We start from the raw sequence: 18,121 nt of genomic DNA, 5'->3' as shown, positions 1-18,121 counted from the left end.
CAACACCTCTCATTTATTTCTTTTTATTATACTTAACCATTTACTTTTTTTTTTTTGTACAACGGCTGCTCACTCTGCTATAGAATGAGTGCAACCAACAGAGTCGATGGAAAAAAGATGATGTAAGAGTGAGGAGGCGGCTACAAAACACATCTAAAAGACATCTCCTGAGTGATGAGCGACGAAAGAGGCGACTCAATCTACAGCTTTATTCATTTTCCGATATACATGAGCAGCATGAAATAAGTCACAATCTTTCATTATCCTACAAATATTTCTAAACAGTGGACGACCATCACCTCTCCATTTACATTTCATTGTCTATAAATTTTAGAACAATCATTTAGTTGGATGAAATCAAAGTATTTGAATAAAAATTCAAGATCCAATCAGATCTTTTTAATTTTATTCATTTTTTAGTATTTTATAGTTATATTTTAGTTATAAAAAATAATTAAATATTTGACTCAAATTGCAAACTCGACCTAATCCAATCACAACAACCAAAACATTTCAAGCAAGTTCAGATCGTACTAACCCCATTGGATCTCAAATCCCTTTCATGGACCCAATTGATTAGCTAATTTGTTATATTCAGCCCAAAATCATCACCAGATTATAGAATCGTATAAGAGCAAGGTCAAGCATTGCTCCAATCCAACCTAATCCATTTGTAGCTTACATGTGCTCTACATTATAAATGCAGAAAAAATTGTTCTATATCTAGAGCAAAAAGCGGACGGGTCACGTAATTTGGGCTTGATACTAGTTCTAAGAGTCGAAAACAGATGATTCAGATTACCATCACCAGCTCTCTTTATAAATAGGCGGTGACTAGAAATTGACATAAGCTAGATACTCTGACACCAGTCAGCAAGATTAGAGAATTGGAAGCAACCTGCAACATAGGATCCCAGAAATGTCTATCAAGCCGGCTCATAAAGAATTAAACCTTGAAGTACACAACCAGGGCCAGCCCGAGCCCTAAGCGACCGAGGCGGTTGCCTAAGGCCCCGGGCCAATGGATAGCCCCCGGGAGGCTGACCAAAAGGAAGCAAAGGCCCCATATAAAACGGGATCTGGAGCTGGCTACGAGTCTTCCCCCTTGATGGAAGGGAGGTGGAGAGTTTCCTGGCCTGCAGAGGGGCAATTTGGGAAGTTGGGGACAATAGTTTTGTTTTGGGTGGGGAGAGAGAGAGAGAGGAAGGATTTGGTTGGCTTGATAGACGCCTGAAGCCACTCTTATCTTTTCATCCCTTCTCTTTTTTGGTTTTGGTCTTGGTTTTCCTTCCCTCACATTACTCTTGATCCAGCTGGGCCATCCGGAAGAAAGATAGGGGGATTGGAGATGGACTTCTTGGAGGGTGGAGATTCTTTTAGTTTTCTCCTCTCGGTTTCTTCTCCCCTCTTGGGTGGTAGAGAGAGAAAAGGAGGGAGGGGGTTGAATGGCTGCTGTGTTGCAGTTGCCGCTTGGGTACTCATTTGAAGGGGAGATGGTGGGATGGAACTTTTATCAATTAGATGGAGTGAATTTTCCATAATGACCCTACTTTCTCTTATAGAAAGGTTTCTTTATGGACAAATTCTTTTCTTTATCTTGACCATGAAGTGCCATGGGATGACCTTTTCCTATTCGGCTCTTGCTTGACATGGTAAACAATATTGCCAAGCATTATCTCAGTTATTTAATTAGTTTCATGGCTCTTCATTTAGGATAATTACTTTTATGGGCTTCCATTCAAGAATTATATTAAATTGAAAAAGCTTATTGTCTATCTTTGTTAGATTCATGTATCTTTGTTAAAATAATGTACTTGATAACTATCTATTTTTATATATATTTTTACGTATTTTATATTTATTAAAAAAATTATTATTAAAAAAAGAGGCCCCGTTCATTGGATTCGCCTTAAGCCTCAGAATGTATTGAGCCGCCCCTGTACACAACGAACTGTTAATGGTTGAATCCCCTTGTTTAACAGATGACAGAATATGACAGCATACTTCTAAAAACTGTGACAGCTCGAAAGATCAGAGACAAGATCCGCAACATCCAGAACGGAATAATGTTCATTAAGGCCTCTCCAATCAACAAGGCAGGCCTTTTGATATAAAAACCTAGCCATCCAAAGATTTAACCAATAGGCTGTACTATAGAATTAATCATAGAAAGGCTTCATCCAACAAATTAGGATCAACATTTTAATTTGAAATGATACCTTACTGCTTCAAAATAAACCATCTGAATTCTGAAGCCCTTAATAATTAATTAAGGCTAAGAAGATTTACCTAAAATGCAAATGATATATTTATCATTGTACCAAAACTAACTCTTTCACAAAATTCTGCCAACAACTTCTCTACCTGTATTTCTTGCATCAAATAATAACTTCCCGCAGTTCCTCAATCTTGGGATGTCAACTTCATGTAGCAAATCAAAATTTTTCTTGATAAACCACAGGCAATTTTCTTATACAGCTACTTCACAAGTGAAAATGATGAAGATGAGCACATTCTGCCAAAGGAATGTGTCATGCACGCATGGCAAGTAATACTCGGGGCCTATTGAATAAACCTGCAGTTTGGCTCTTTGGGTCCCCTTAGCCAGCTGACGCACCAAGTTGTTTCGATCTTGAATGTGCTAAGGGGTGGAATTTCAATCAAGACTATAAAACTTGAACAAAAGTATAGCAAGAGTTACAACTCTGACCGAGATTCTGCATCTTCTTCCTGACCTTTACTGTTTGAACTAGTAGGCTGTGGTAATGTGGAAGGGGTTGGTTCTTTGGATTCAATCTCCTCCCCTAAGATTCTTGCAGTCACCTTTCTTGCCTCCGCATCAAGATCAACCCACTCAGGTACTATTCTTCTAGCACCCTAAATGAAAAGAATGAAATGCTAAGAGACAACTTTTTATAATATCAAAAAAATGAAAAAAAAATCGAAGTTTGTTGTAGTAAATTACCTGAAGTTTGGGCTCCTTGGTCATGGGATTGTTACAGAGATCAATAGTTTTTGCCTTCGACTTTGTCATATTCCCACACCATGACTCACACCAGAGCCATTCTTGGGGAAGAGAGAATATAGGTACTGTATGTTGAGCATAATTTGGAAGATCCTGGGGATAACATAGGTATTGTCTCAGTTAACATTGAAAATATTGTTAATTTGAAAAATTAGTATACCTGAAAATGTGGAAAACTTACATGCAATATGCAGTCTATATGTCTGCCATTTCAGGAATCTTTCTTATAAAAACAAATATCTGTGCATTCAACTTTAGCAATTTTACATAGTTGTGTGACTTGCTTCCATTTTTTATTCCGATGTTACATTTGTTATGATTGCTTCAACCTATTTGAGAAAGGAGGTGCCTGAAGCCTTCGATTTAGGTGAATGGAGGAAAGAAGCAGCAAAAAGGATTGCAAAGGATTTTGACAAGATTCATAATCTTGGTACTGGATCCTATACCGGTACCATGCTAGTATAGTATTGATACACCCCAGTCGGTTTGGCGCAAAGAAACTCAATATTTCTATTCCTGGGAACCAAACATGGCCTTAATTTATAGGTTTGGGTTAGGATTAAGGGCTAGAGAGGTCAAGTGGTTAAACATGGGGCAACAAGGATTGCCAGTTGGAGTTGGGTGGACATAGGGGCTACAAGAGTGTGGAATGAGGCCAATGATAGGTGGAGAGTGAGGGGATGGGTTGGTGGGCTAGCACACCAATAGACAAATATGCGCATACACACACACACAGAGCGCGCGCGCGCGCGCGCGCGAGAGAGAGAGAGAGAGAGAGAGAGAGAGAGAGAGAGGGTTTAGCCACATAAAGGAAGAGGGAGGAAAGGATTTGCGTATGTGTTGGGGGAGGGGGCTAGGCAGGTGTGCATTTGACCTTCATGGCTGCCCATGGCCATCGCAGTTGGTGCCTTCAGGAGCTACCAGCAGATAATGAGGACTATAGGTAGACTATAGAGGGATTGGTTGTGGGAGAGGAGAGCTTTAGGAGACCGAGGGTTTCCACAATCGCAAGAATGTACAGATAGCAGATGCATTATATATAACATTATTATATAAAATGATGCAGGTCAAATCTACCCAAACATGAGCCAACCCAACTATTGAACTGGTTAATTGGGTTGATTCATAATTGCAAAATCATATGAAATATGCAACACAAACGTGACCAAATTGGGTTGCGTTCAGGTCAAATCTTGGCCTACTAACAAGTATTGCCAGGACCAATGTAGTTCTATCAATAATCTATTCATTTATTTTAACCCTCAACTAGAGCCTCAAAAGAGATTAAACAGGTCTCTTTTACAACAACAAAAATAATGATGTGGTCTTAGGAATATTACCTGATCAAGATTGGAAAGACTATTAGGGTCTTTGCTAAGAGTCTCATAAAACACTCTTAGTGTATCGCCAGATGCGGTTTGCCGAAATTTCACCAAATCAACAACATACAAAGCACTGTATAAATGTTTCATAAATATATCAGAAATTTTATCATTGCATTTCCTAAGAGATTGACATCAAACATAAGATGGATGCAGTAGTCACATACCTTATATGATATGGCTTCCCTCGTAAATGGTCCTTCCAGAATCCCTTTTCCGTAACAAGAAAGCAAAAAAATATTAAGTATGAAGTTATGGCAGAGATGTAGAGAAAATATAGTTTCCTCAAATCACTTCTCAGGCAAAAATTAACAAGGACAATGAATAATAAAGATCACTAACTTGTCTCCAAAATCGATAGCCATCCATCTCCTTATTGTTATCACAAAAAGGCGTGTATGCAAGTGGCCTTCCTTTTAGATCCATGTCATAAAGCTCCCCCATGTCTGCCCTTACAACTTGATCTGCATCAACGAAAATTACCTGCATAGGAATGCCATAGTAGGATGTGAAGAACTCAGAACTTTTTAAGTCCTGACCTGAGGATTGTGAAACTAACAAGATGAAAGGATTAGCAAGGAAAAACCAACTTTTGTGTTCTAGAAATGAAAACTTTCAAGATACCTTTTTAAGGGAGAGAGGGAAAATAACATCAAGAAATAAGATTTTATAAGCCCAGATGATCCGCTGCTTCTCTTTCTGCTTATGCAACCATGTAGGCCATTTGTAGGTGATGAGCTCATACTCGAATCCATATTCTTGTGCCATGTAAGGTATAACATCCTGCACAAAGAATTGAAAGATGGTATGTCAACATGACAGAAAATTTTAGACGTCACAGTAAGTCTACATATAGAAAAATAACAAGCATACTTTAAACTGAGGTGAAAGATAGTTTTTTATGAACCAAAATTTTGCTGGTCTCTGAGTGTTCTTAAGAACACTCAGAATCATGATTTTGAGGAAGCGCTCATACCTGCATAAAGGGAAAAAAACAAAGAAAGAGAAGAAACCAAAATTGTCAACATTCTTCCATTTAAATCATTGAAAGAGTATAAAATGCCAATGGCTGATTAGTAGTGTTTTCATATTTCTTTGCTGAAGTGGTAATTGAAACAACTTTATAAGGTAGTTTGTCAAATGTATGAACCCCAGCAACATATTTTTGGCTAGATATCCAGAAAAAACAAAATTTGGCAACAATAATCTGAAGGAGAAGAATAGAATTCTATCACTAGGATTGTATATGTTAGTTTCGTTCAAAAGCGTCAATAAAGCAGGCAGAAAAATAAAATTAACATTTGTCTTCAAATATCAAGTATAAGCCTTTTAGTTTATGGCGTCAGCACCAAACAGTTTACGACCGAAATGCTTGCATTCATATAACATTCATACTCTCATTCGCTGACATAGATCATCTAAAATGAGTCTTCCAATTCCCAGAGCCTAGATGTATTCATATAACATTCATACTCTCATGGTCTTGCATTCAGGATAAGGTTCAGGAAAAATGACAGCAAGAATGTGGGGCGGGTCAAAAGACTTACAGCAACCTTATCTTGATGGGGCAACCTTATCTTGATGGGACAAAGCTTGTTTATTGATGATTTCTTTTAGGATACCACAAACTTATGATTGGCTTATAAAGCTTGTGCAAAATCACAAAGAATGTAATTACACACCGCTATGATGCATATAATGTAATTATTTCATAAGTTACAATATGTTCCACTAGTGAAGCCAGATGTTTGTTTTCTGTTTGGTAGCCAAGAGGGGGCAAGCCCCGTCCACTTACAACTGAAGCTTTGCATCACAATCCCCAGGGAAGTTAGTAGATCAAAACTCAGCATTCTAACTTGCAAGCTCTCCAAGCTAGGCAATCCTTCATTTGATTGCCCTTGTAAATAACATGTGAAGTCAGATACTTGAGTTTTAACATTCACAATAAAACACACTTGATATAAGCTCGAAATAGGGAAAACCCAATAAAAAGATGCTTTCCTATTTACCATTCATTTGAAAACAAGAGAAACAAGATCATGTACTTACAAGTGTCCAGAAGCAATTGAAAATATGTTTATTGTTTCTCCATGTCTTCCACCCTTCTCATGGCCCTAGGATGCAAATCCATAACATCAATAGCAATGCCATATAGATAACTCGTAATCAGAAATAATGAATTATGTATTGTAACAGTGTAACTGAAAGTGGCTTATGAGTGAAACCCTTCGAGGCTTCAATCCTATATCTGAATTTTCCCTTTTGCATAACAGTATGTTGTGTAATTTGATAATAAAGTGATAGGACATTATATATACACTATGAGTTCGATTGATTTCTTTGCTATCATGAACTCTCAGTTCTATTGTTGCTATTACATGTATAACTCTATGCAATAATGAAATCACACTCTGAACATATGAATTTTAGCAAAGTGCATATAGACAAGAAATAGACACAGAGAAAGGGAGGGAGAGAGTTGCTGATTACTACATGACACATGGTCAAGATGGGTAGAACAAAAAAATGTTGTTGAAACATGGAATGTTTCAAGATTTATGAGAGAACTGTATCCCCATTACAGATCAGATTATCAGACTGAGATTAAATGAAGCCTTTCATAAAGTTGTTTCACCATGAATCCACTCAGGCATCTAATGGCTGTAGGAGCATTTAAAATAGCGATCACACATGATGTGGCATGCCAGACAGATGGTACAAGACAAAATGATATTAACACATCAGTACCGGCAGATTTTCAATAATCAACAGAAATTGAGAATTAGAAAAGGCAAACAAAACTGATATTTACCAGTGGAGACTCATCTCCCTTTCTCGACAGCTCATTACCACTGATCAATCCACTTGCCCATTTCAATATATTTGTATTCCAAATATTTTGATTTCCCTGCAGAGAGAATTACCATGAAAAAATATGCACTCCAAATAATAAAATTAGATTGAAATGGGATATAGAAAATGGCATACTTTCTTCTTTTCCTGCAGTTGGATATCATCAGAAGCATTCAGTAAATCTTCATGTTCCTTTCCCCTTTTCTTTGCTACTTCTAAGCGTACAAGTTTGCCCCTCAAATCATTTATTGTTATGAGTTTGGAAGATGGGTGGAACGGCCTTCCGTCTTCGCTTTCTTTCAGTACATAAAGATCTGCACTTCGACCAGGAGCAAGCTGTAGGTACCATACCCCAGGGGAAACTTTCATTTGCCAGTAACCCAAGTTAGCCATGACAAGTGTATCAACCAAGTGAGGAATGTGCCTGGAACCAAGGATCAACTGAAGTCCTCGAGGTGGATCATGATTCTTTTCAGAACAATGACCTGCAAGACAGAATTTTCATTCAATATAAACCCCCCAATACAATCAAAGTATGATTTAGAATATAACTGTTTACCTGTCAAGAGAAGCGCTTCAAGTTCAAACACCGCTTGCAAAGTCTTCACATCACCCAAGTGCTCTAGCAGAATATTGTCCAAGTCATGGCTGAGGAAATGGAAAATCACCATATCAAATATTAGAATGCGAAGCGGCAACTAGTTTGATGCCAAAAACAGCACAAAAATAAGTAAAATTAAATACTATATATTAGGTCCAGCGAACAACATACATGGCAACAACTGGCTCAACAAGCCATGGCTCAGGGACATCAAGGTTCATAGTGAGGGTTTTTGACAACGGCATATTTGAAAAAAATGCTTTAGGGCCATTTACAGAATAATCAACAGCACTGAAGTCATCCTACATATGCATGTTAGTGTAAGAATAAAAATATAGAAAGTGGAGAACAATAATTGATGCAGGTACTTTGACAATACCATTGTAGGGACCACAAATCTATAGTAGTTTTTCAAAGGGAGATCCACAAGAGAACTCTGCAATTTTTTTGAAAAAAAAAGAAACATGTCAGTTCCTATAAGACCATAAATATATAGAGTGAAATTTATGAAAAATAACTACATAAATATAAGCTGCTCTTCAATCATTGGTAACTAATATGCTCATTAAAGATATTTAAATTTAAAATTCAGAAGCTATAGCAATTCTGTTGACAGACGTACAACAATTGAATAATACAAAAGCCTTATTCAAACAAATGTGAGAAAGATCTAAGCTGACAGCATTCAAAAGATGAATATATGAACTCATACTGGAAAACATCTACTAATTATAAAACTTTGAATAATGTTTAGCTAAAAGGTAAACCATAATACCAAATCTTCAAGAATGAGAGTGATTACAAATAATGTAATGGAATGAAATTTATATTTCCATAGTTTTGATAGTCTTTCTGTCTTAAAACTGTTTCATAATCGGTTATATAGTTGAATTTCAACTTTTTCCTTCCAAATGCAGCGCTAAGATGTAATTTGCACATACTTTTATCATTCAGATATTCCCCACAACTATATGAGGCTATTGCACTATCTTACTGGATGTGATTTTCTAAAAGAAAACTATAATCCAGTTATGTAGATAAAACCCAAAGTTTTCTCCAAAGCATATTTGAGCATCAAGTCCGTGACCTGGGCACTGCCTGCATGGCCTCCACCCTAATCATCGCCTCCAAATGCCAATGAGGATTGTTATTTCTAACTTCCACATTAACTAGAATAAAGGTATGGAGCTTCTCAATTCCTCCACCCAGATCCATACCTTCCTTGTTGAAAGATGCCTTCTTACATCTCCTAACAGAATAGCCTAACCCTCCACAAACAACGCAGACAACAGAGTTTCTGCACTCTCACCTAAAATGGCCAGCTTCACCACATTGATAGCAGGAACCACTAGGAAATGGTTTAGGAACATGGAGAAAGCTTTTTTGGGAAGAAGAAGGAATGACACTTTCTTGTATACCCCCCTGCTCTCCTTAACTACATCTTCCCAGCTCCTGCCAACGCCTTCACTATGGTGGTAGAAGAAAGGACTTTGCCTACTCTGAAACCCTCTCCTTCTCTGTCTTCCACCAACTATACCACCATTATTTCTCCAATGACCAGCCCTTTTCGAATCAGCTAGATCCTTGCCATCATTTCATGACCAATGGAGTAGAACGAATTTCAAGTTTTTAAGAATCCTTATGTATAGATGCTTACCTATTTGTTTGTTAAACAAGTTATGTATCATTATTTTCCATCCAGGGGAAAACAATGTCAATAAGGTCTTCAAGTACATAATTAGTGTCAATATAGACATAACGATTATAAACAAGTTTTATCACATACATTTGCTCTCTAATTTATGTAGTCGTTTCTCTCAGTCTGATAAAATGTCAAATCTTCCAAAACAAAAGAAACCACAATCCTTTTTCACTAGTCCTATCTAATTCTAGTCCTGGCATTGGAAAAATGATCAGACATCACAAAAGCATAGTTGACATACAGAAAGCCTTTTTATCAGACAAAGCATGCTGAATGCAGATCGTGGATGAAACGAAATAAATTATGCTAATATTTATTAGTTTTGAGTTTTGGCAGCAATCCACATAGGCCTGATTAGGAAAGCAGAAAAAGCATCAATCTGAAACTTTTTAAGATGTGAATTGATTCAGATATTTGCTTTTAATTACAAGAACATGGTCAACTAAGATTCATTCGGGTGCCAATTAAAATGACCATGAGTGGCAACTTCCCTATCATGTAGAATCACAATTGTAGGAGGAGACTTTCATAAAGTGTCAGAAAGGGGAAAAAATCTAGGCTAGTGTTTCAGATAATCTTTGCATGTGAATTGCAAGAAGAAATATGAGCGTAAGAAAAAAATGGAAATGTCGGTTATAAGGTTTAAACTGTGCCAAAAGCAAATAAATGGGTCGTGAGACTCTATCAAGCATGTGAAACAACATTTTAAAACTAGGTAATTCCAAGCTTAGATGGACCCTTTTTTTATAAATTATAGATGAGACAAACCATTGCATTAAGATCACAGTCAGAACTCACAATTGGGTTAAGTACAATTCTCATGCTGGGCTGAATGCATTTCCAGAGTATACGAAGGAGTGGAGCAAGCTTTTGCCCTGAGGGACTTAGTGGATCGACTACAGCATCAATATGTATACTTGAATTCTGATTATTCAGAATAACAGCACTGAAAAGAGATATAAGTAAAAGAGATATCAGAAAAGCAGTAATCCAGATCTTGTAACAGTATTCAAATGCAGAAACCAATCAAACTAAATAACCCAAGCTCCAAACAATGCATTAAGCAAATATATGAATAGCATATACATGAACACATGGCATACAAACATCTCTGTTTGTGTGTATATATAGATATGTGTGTAAATATGCATCATGCATCCACACATACATGCACAGATATACATGCGTGCAAACATATACATGGCATACATTTGCATGCTATTATGTATTTATGTAAGTAAAGAAGCAGGTAAATGCAACGCAAAACATATCAGCATTTTGGTCACTCATCAGCATCAGCATTAAATCATATGTTGGAGAACACTGCTCCATTTAGTGAATAAACAGAAAATGTTTAAATGACAGCTTTCAGCCAGTTATTTCCTCAAATAATCTAACACATACAAGAGCTGTAGTGTAACCAATCCAAAGATTTTGGAGTACAAAAATCCGGGCTAACTCTAAAAGTTCTATATTGCATATAGTTTATTTGAAGGGGTAAGATTAGCTCAATATACAGGGTATAATGACATAAGTGTATGCTGAATCTGAACGAGTCAAATATTACTTGTTTAAAGGAACAATTTTAGAAGAGAAAACTTAAGAGTCTTTAAATAGCACCTTTACATTTATCTCGAACTAGAAACCTGGCATGTACAGAGTCTACATTTCTGAGTTAATGCGTGCATAGCCATGCCGTTAACATATGATACTGCAAGATGGATATGCATATTATAGGGAGATCAATATATGTATGGCCGTGTTATTGAAGGCGGCACTTGGGTCAGACTGCCTAGGCCAAGCCTGCCTAAACCCTACCTCTTCGAGGTTCTCTTCCCCTTTCTGGAGCCTCATATGGAAGGACATCGGGAGGGCAGCAGAAACTACCACCAGTATTTTGGAACCAGCAACTCGTACCTACCTAATTTGGTGGCCGGTTGGGTGATCAACAGTTGGCGATGGATCCACTGGTGGCGATGAGAAGAAGCAGTAGCTAGCGCTGGTGCCAGGTATCCATAAATTATTTTTTACCCAACCCTCCCCCCTTCTTCAGATCAGTCCAATCTCTGCCATCTTCATCCTCTGTTTTTATTTCCCCTCTTTTTCTTCTGCTACTGTTTCATATGGTTATGCTTCCCTTGTTTTTATATTTCTTCCTCTTTGTTTGGCTTGTTAGCATCTATACTACTTGCCAATGAATTATGGCTGCAACATTATAGCCTGTTGGTTGCTGCCTCCCTGGTCCTCCTATTTCCTGCTGGCTATTGCAATGGTGGCACTGTTATGGTTGCTCTCCTTGTGAATTTCGACCTTTGGACTTTTTTGTATGTGAAAATAATTTTAATGATGCCATATGTGGTGAAAAAGAGTATATATATGATATGCACATGCTTATTTATGTAATATCATAAAAGGCACGCATATTTGAGGATTGGAGGCCTTTCTTCCCTAAGCAAACACTGAGGTATTTCGCTGCCCACTTAGGCCACACAGGGGGTCCACAACTTGGCCTTGCCTAGGCAATCTGAACCAAGAACTTAAACATCATCAGCGGTGTTGTACCATTCCAACAGAAAAAGGGTACTGTTATAGGTGCGGGACACCAGTTCTCTTTATCGGTCTACCAGTTGTGTACCGACAAGCTTGTACCGACCGCACTTGTTCCTTTCTATTCTTGTTGATCCTAATTGTTTCAATCCATACCGACTGTACCAATCCCAACCATTCCAAGATACAACTTTTATGGAGCTTGGTGCCAGTGTTGAAACCCTTGTTTGAACCTTGCTCCCTACATGAAAAACATTGCCAACTTACAATCTCTAGAATGCAAGGACTTTCTTGTATCATAGGGAGAAATATCTGTTCTGGAAGAAATGCCTTGATATACTTATTTTTTATGTATTAGAAAAGAGCATACACTAATTTCTTTTGACATTAGTCAGAGGCATTAGATACCTTTCTTAAGTTTTATTCTTTTAAAAAAAGTTTTTTTTTTTGCAGAAACAAGAGAGCAAGGCTACAGCAAGAGATAATAATCGAACATGTGGGCAAGAAAGGACATGGCCATTGCAAAAAAGAAAGAGGATATGGAGGTAAAATTTGAGAGGAAATCATGCCTCATGGCAATTTTTAGGGAGGAAATGTTCAACTATATAAAATCTACTTCAATAATTATAAGGAAAATGTAGGCCATTGGGGTTTTGAAGGTCTTCAGATTCAACTTTTCACGCCGCTAATGACACTGTTGAGACATAGAAAGATGTGTCCTCTTTTCTAATGCATGGTGGCTGCCAAGCATTATACCTACCCTCCAAGACTTGTCTGGCTTGTTCAATGGTCAAATCAATTGTTTCAAATTCACCGCCTGTTTTTCTCATCTTTACATCCAATTTAATCCGATTATCTACTCTTAGATCATCAGATCCAACCGCAAGATTTGAACTTCATCATCTTCTATCAACGAGGATTGACATCATACTCAACAAAGAATGCTTAACAAAAATCTGCTTCAACATGCAAATAGTTGTAAAGCAATGTTCTCGCAGAATCACAATCAATCACCAAGACATCTAGGCTGTTCGGCTGAACCATTTAGAGCTCCTATAAATGGCCGATTACCTAAGTGGACCATAACTAGGTTCAAAATCAAAGAGCAGGCAACCAAGGTTTTTCAAGTGGCGGTCTACACATCCACTAGCTAATTGATGCCAGTAACTAATGGTTTTCTTTTTTAAAAAAAAAAAAAACTCTCATCTCTCAATTTTTCAACCCTATCATATACTCATTTCTGGATTCTATCCTCTCAAATTTTGCCGGACTCACCTCAAAATTTTGCCACAATACCGGACGTATTGTATCATACTGGTATTAAACCGAGACTTAGTATGCAGGGGTGTACCGACACTATATCCACTTGGTATGGGGTACGTACCAAGATTACGAACCTTATTCTTGTTCCTACAACAATTAATTTGTTTTATTCAACTCTCTCTATTGCACAATGTTCTGGTAAAATTGCTTACTATGACCTACAAATCAAGTTGCTTAATGCATTAAATGATATTGATAATTAGTTTTGGTTTCAATTATAATTGTGTGATTATCAATTGATGGTATAATGGTTTAGCTCTCTTTCAATTTAACCTTTACATGCAATTCTGATTTTGGAGTGTTAATGTAGTGGAACTAGATTCATTAAACACAATTATTTTTTCTTTATGCACTCTTAAATATTGTAAGTTCTTAATGATAATAATCATTCCTTTGTACACTCTTAGATATTGTCCTTCCAACCAAAAGAAGTAATAGGAGGAGCTCGCATTGAACTGCTCACTTAGGATTCACCTTGAAATTCCTTTGACCACTTATCTTGGACTTAAAGGACTATATGGTATAGAAATTTCCAATTCTGGCGCAGGAGGAATCCACCCCAGCTATCTATTTTCAAGCCTATTCTAAAGAACAATCAAATTCTTGCCAACCCCTATAGACAGCAACATTAGCTTCTTGAATCCTTATATTCAAAACATTCTGAATCATATCTATATAAACTATAAAGCAAATAAATAAGCAAGCACAATATCTAAATATACTTATGGAAGGCATGATTAATTAACTTGACAACATCGTGTGTTTAAATAAGGAGTGCAAATAGGTTAGATCATAAGGAGAAGAACTCGTAAGAGAGTACGAACAAATAGATAGAGCAAAGAAAAACCTAGCTTAGCAAGTCAGGTCTTGGCTCAGCAGACTCAACAGATCATAGCTCCGAAACAAGACTTGGAAAAGGCGATGATTGGAGTAGTGATATATGAGCTAGAATTCCTTTGGAATGAGCCACATCATATGACCCTTTCTATACGGCACTTCATTTCTTCTAGCCGGCGAGGCGGAGGTGGGATTTTCGGGCCAATCAATTAGGGCTGGGACCAGCTGGCATAATGCATGCTGGAACATGGGAATTCGAGGTCTCATGAACTACTTTTTTCATGGACAAACAATCGTGAAATAAATCTAAGCTTCTATTTATCATTGCAACAACAGACTAAAACAAGCAAGCACTTTATAAAATTCATCATCATACCAGAAACTAGTAACATAGCAAAGCAAAGAGCATGATTTTGGTACGAATAGTTAGTTCTTTTGCAGTAAAGAATGGACAAACACCTGTATTTTGCATTCAAAATTTCAAAATGGGCTTGATCAGAACTCCTTTCACGGGTAGACAGTGAAGAAGTAACCAGCATTATGACGTCACTATAAAATTTGCTGCAAACAAAATACAGTGAGAAGGTCAAAAACAAGTCTATATAGTAGTCATAAATGTAACATTAAATGTCAAAGATATTTAGTTGTAAAGAAATGATACAATAACCAAATCGATTATCAAGATTACATTCTTTTGATTTTTTTTGTCGCTACAGATTTAATCCCTGAAAGTTGCAGATCAAAACAGATGCTCCAGCACATTTTTAAATATTGCAACCTTAGAACCCCATCAGACCTTTAGGAAGCCATGTTCTTTAATATCAATTATGCTTTTGACATACAATCCTGTTTAAATTGTTACCTGATAAAAATAGAATTAATGAGATCCTTAGTGATATTTAATGTTTTGTGGTACCTATGGAATAAGACAGCAGTTTATCTATCAGAACAATTTAGTTCTAACTCTAACAGTATAGTTTCTCCATGGTATAAGACCCTAAATTGGAATACTTGGCAAGTAAGGATCCATAACCCTAAATTGGAATAATTGGCGAGTAAGGATCCAGAAAGCCAACCCCTAATAGCTGGGATAAAGGTGGAGGGTTACAGTTATGGTTGCATTGCACCATTGACAATCGACCATGGCGTGTAACATACAAGAACTTATGAAAGTATTGAAAAATAAGGATCAAGAGTAATTTCAGCATCCGTACCAACAACTCCAATATCTTGTATTAATAAGTTTGATCTTTCTTCCCATAAAATGCAGCTTGTCATGTGCTTAAAAAGTGATGATGTGCTTAAAAAGTGATGATGTGCATTCATACAAAGATAACACTTACTTAAGACACGAATTTGCAAAGGACACAAAGAAACTAATGACCTAACAAGCTCTTAGCAATGAATGTGTTGAAATAGATTAAATTATACATAAGAACAACGATGAGATTACCTTGTTCGATCATCAGGGTCCACATCTTGCCATTCCACTCCTTCAATAATTTCTAAAATATGTTTAATTCTCATCTCATACTCCAAAGACTCCAGAAGACTGAAATCATCACTTAGAAAAGAGTTCTCATCATTCAAGATAAAGACCTGCAAAGAAAACAACTTAGAAGGACATGAGCTAGAAATTATACACACATGCATGCATGCATGCATACGTATGAACATGCATATCTTATATATCTGATTGCGTATACATTATATATATGTGTGTGTGCAGATAGATAGATAGATATAGAGAGTATTGGTCCATTTCTATGAGAAATGTGCATATACGCCTCAGCACAAAAGAAAAGGATGGCAATAGTTAAGAGCCAACATTAAAAAACACCATGTGCACTCACAAAAAGGAAGAGGGGGATGCAGTTAACCACACAACTCACCCTTCCATTGGTAATGACAGCATTGGAACCAAAGTCATGTCCAAGTTGTCTGTACAGAAAATTTGCAACCTGCAAGATAAGAACGAAAATGAAGATGTCATGTTTCTATTGATAGAGAAAAAAAAGTCATTGTCAATACTGAATTACTTATACCAGCATCCATAGTCATTTGTATTTTTAAGTTGGTTTAAATGGTCAGTTAATTTAAGATTTCCAACACAAGCAAATTGGGTGGAACTAAGACGATGAAGTCAAAATAAATTTCTCATGCAAACATCGTCCACCTCATATTTCTTTTTTAGGATCTCTGTTGTATGTCTTCATTCCATCCACTGTTCCCGCTATAAACTGGGATACTATTGCTAATTAAGTTCAAGTTAGTATAAAAAAATATTACTATATAGTCCAACACTAAATATTGGAGTCACTGTGAGCTCTGCAACCAGAGAGCAGCAAATTGCAAAAAATTTGCTCAACTATTCCCTCATTCGCATTAAACTTCTACGAAGATTGAGGGATAATGCAATGCTGATATCCAAGGAGGCAGTAACTCACCTAACAAAGGGAAAATTCTTATTTAAAGACCACAAGTTGATATATTAATAAAGATCGAACGTGGTACTACAAATGGACCACCCAATGGAGGGTTAAGTTCAAGTAAGAGGGCCCTAACATTGAGAAACTAAGTGGTTGGATATATTATCGCATATTTCATGTATGCTTTGCTGTATTATTCGATGGGTTCTAAAAGTCCTGTTGTGAGTAGAATTATTGTCTATGTCTTATTTGAGGTATACGTTGGACTACAAGTGTTTTCAAAATGTTATAATTGTAATTTGAAATAGTTTCTGTTAATATTCTGATATAGTTTCCACAGGAATTCAAATTATGTATTTTTCGAAATCCTTCAGGTATATTTCTTTTAGGATCTAGCAAAGGTATGAAAATGACTTGGTTTGGACTTAAGAGTACTCTGTCTTTAGCGAAGTCTAAGAAACAGCTATTTATTCTTACAACAAGTTGGGAAATAGAGTGAAAGATAGGTTAATTTTCATTGTCCTTAAAGAATTCTATTGGTAGGTGGAGTGATTTCTCTGTAGCTCTGATGGAGAAACTTGGTGAGAGGCTGAATTCAGCTCACTGGTTCCCCAAGATTATCCTCACAAGTCATTAGTTTCAAGTTCAAAAATCTAAAATTGAGCTTAAGGAGAAGAATCTGTATGAAAACAGGATAAATGTGCTCTACTCCACGAAATTTAAGAGCTTATATCAACACTAAAAGGATAGCAGGTCGTGGGATGTAGATGAGATGCACAGTCAAGTACCAACTTAGCTGACCTGGTTGCATGTGGTATAGATTGCTTCGAAACCTTTTTGCATTAACTTTGTATAAGTTACTATTTGCATTAACTTTGTATAAGTTACTATCATATTCTCTGCCAATTTATTATGGCACTTGTTTCTATTGGATATGCATCATTGCATAGGGTTTACACACAAGTGATCACTTAATTTAACACCCTGCCATGTAAATTTCAGTTTTTTGTTAAATACCAACTGCATAGCATCAAATCTTCATCTTCATTTAGTAAACAAAGAAATGGTTTTACATCAGTCATTATTTGTCCATGCAAAAAATGATATGCATACCTTATCCATTTGTTTCTTAATCATATCCACAGAAAAGCTCGAAAGCAATGCTCTATAATCATCAGATGGCAAGTCATTTGCCCCGGCTAGTTCGCAAACTTGCTCAGTAAATGTGTGTAAGCTTTCGGAATCCAACAAAGATGAAGTCATATATTGGCTTTCATAGAGTGAGCACAGTTCATCCAAGAAGTCCAAGACCTTCTCCTTGTTACTTAATACAATAAAAAGAGTGATCAGAACAAAGAAAAAAAAATCCAAGTACATTTTCAATCAGTATGAACGTTAAACTATAAAACAAGCAGCTGAATG

General features: G+C 36.7%; 1 protein-coding gene across 4 annotated transcripts in view; it reads right to left on the bottom strand.

Moving 5' to 3' along the window:
• Positions 1–2,142: 2,142 nt before the first annotated feature.
• Positions 2,143–18,121, bottom strand: part of LOC103716267 (UDP-glucose:glycoprotein glucosyltransferase) — a 114,367-nt gene continuing 98,388 nt past the window's right edge. For all 4 annotated transcript variants that reach the window (XM_039116771.1, XM_039116765.1, XM_039116769.1 and 1 more), the window contains 18 exons: positions 17,813–18,023; positions 16,163–16,231; positions 15,724–15,869; positions 14,730–14,831; positions 10,362–10,509; positions 8,241–8,297; positions 8,033–8,163; positions 7,820–7,908; positions 7,396–7,745; positions 7,220–7,315; positions 6,457–6,521; positions 5,281–5,383; positions 5,032–5,190; positions 4,750–4,890; positions 4,575–4,618; positions 4,366–4,480; positions 2,966–3,118; positions 2,143–2,877 (listed from right to left, as the gene is read on the bottom strand). In XM_039116771.1, the coding sequence (XP_038972699.1) occupies positions 2,698–2,877; positions 2,966–3,118; positions 4,366–4,480; positions 4,575–4,618; positions 4,750–4,890; positions 5,032–5,190; positions 5,281–5,383; positions 6,457–6,521; positions 7,220–7,315; positions 7,396–7,745; positions 7,820–7,908; positions 8,033–8,163; positions 8,241–8,297; positions 10,362–10,509; positions 14,730–14,831; positions 15,724–15,869; positions 16,163–16,231; positions 17,813–18,023 (2,359 nt within the window). In that variant the 3' untranslated portion in view covers positions 2,143–2,697. The remainder of the gene's footprint in view (positions 2,878–2,965; positions 3,119–4,365; positions 4,481–4,574; positions 4,619–4,749; positions 4,891–5,031; positions 5,191–5,280; positions 5,384–6,456; positions 6,522–7,219; positions 7,316–7,395; positions 7,746–7,819; positions 7,909–8,032; positions 8,164–8,240; positions 8,298–10,361; positions 10,510–14,729; positions 14,832–15,723; positions 15,870–16,162; positions 16,232–17,812; positions 18,024–18,121) is intronic.

Source organism: Phoenix dactylifera, chromosome 2 (genome assembly GCF_009389715.1).
Source record: "Phoenix dactylifera cultivar Barhee BC4 chromosome 2, palm_55x_up_171113_PBpolish2nd_filt_p, whole genome shotgun sequence".
Lineage (NCBI taxonomy): Eukaryota > Viridiplantae > Streptophyta > Magnoliopsida > Arecales > Arecaceae > Phoenix > Phoenix dactylifera.
This window is presented reverse-complemented; position numbering and strand designations above follow the sequence as displayed.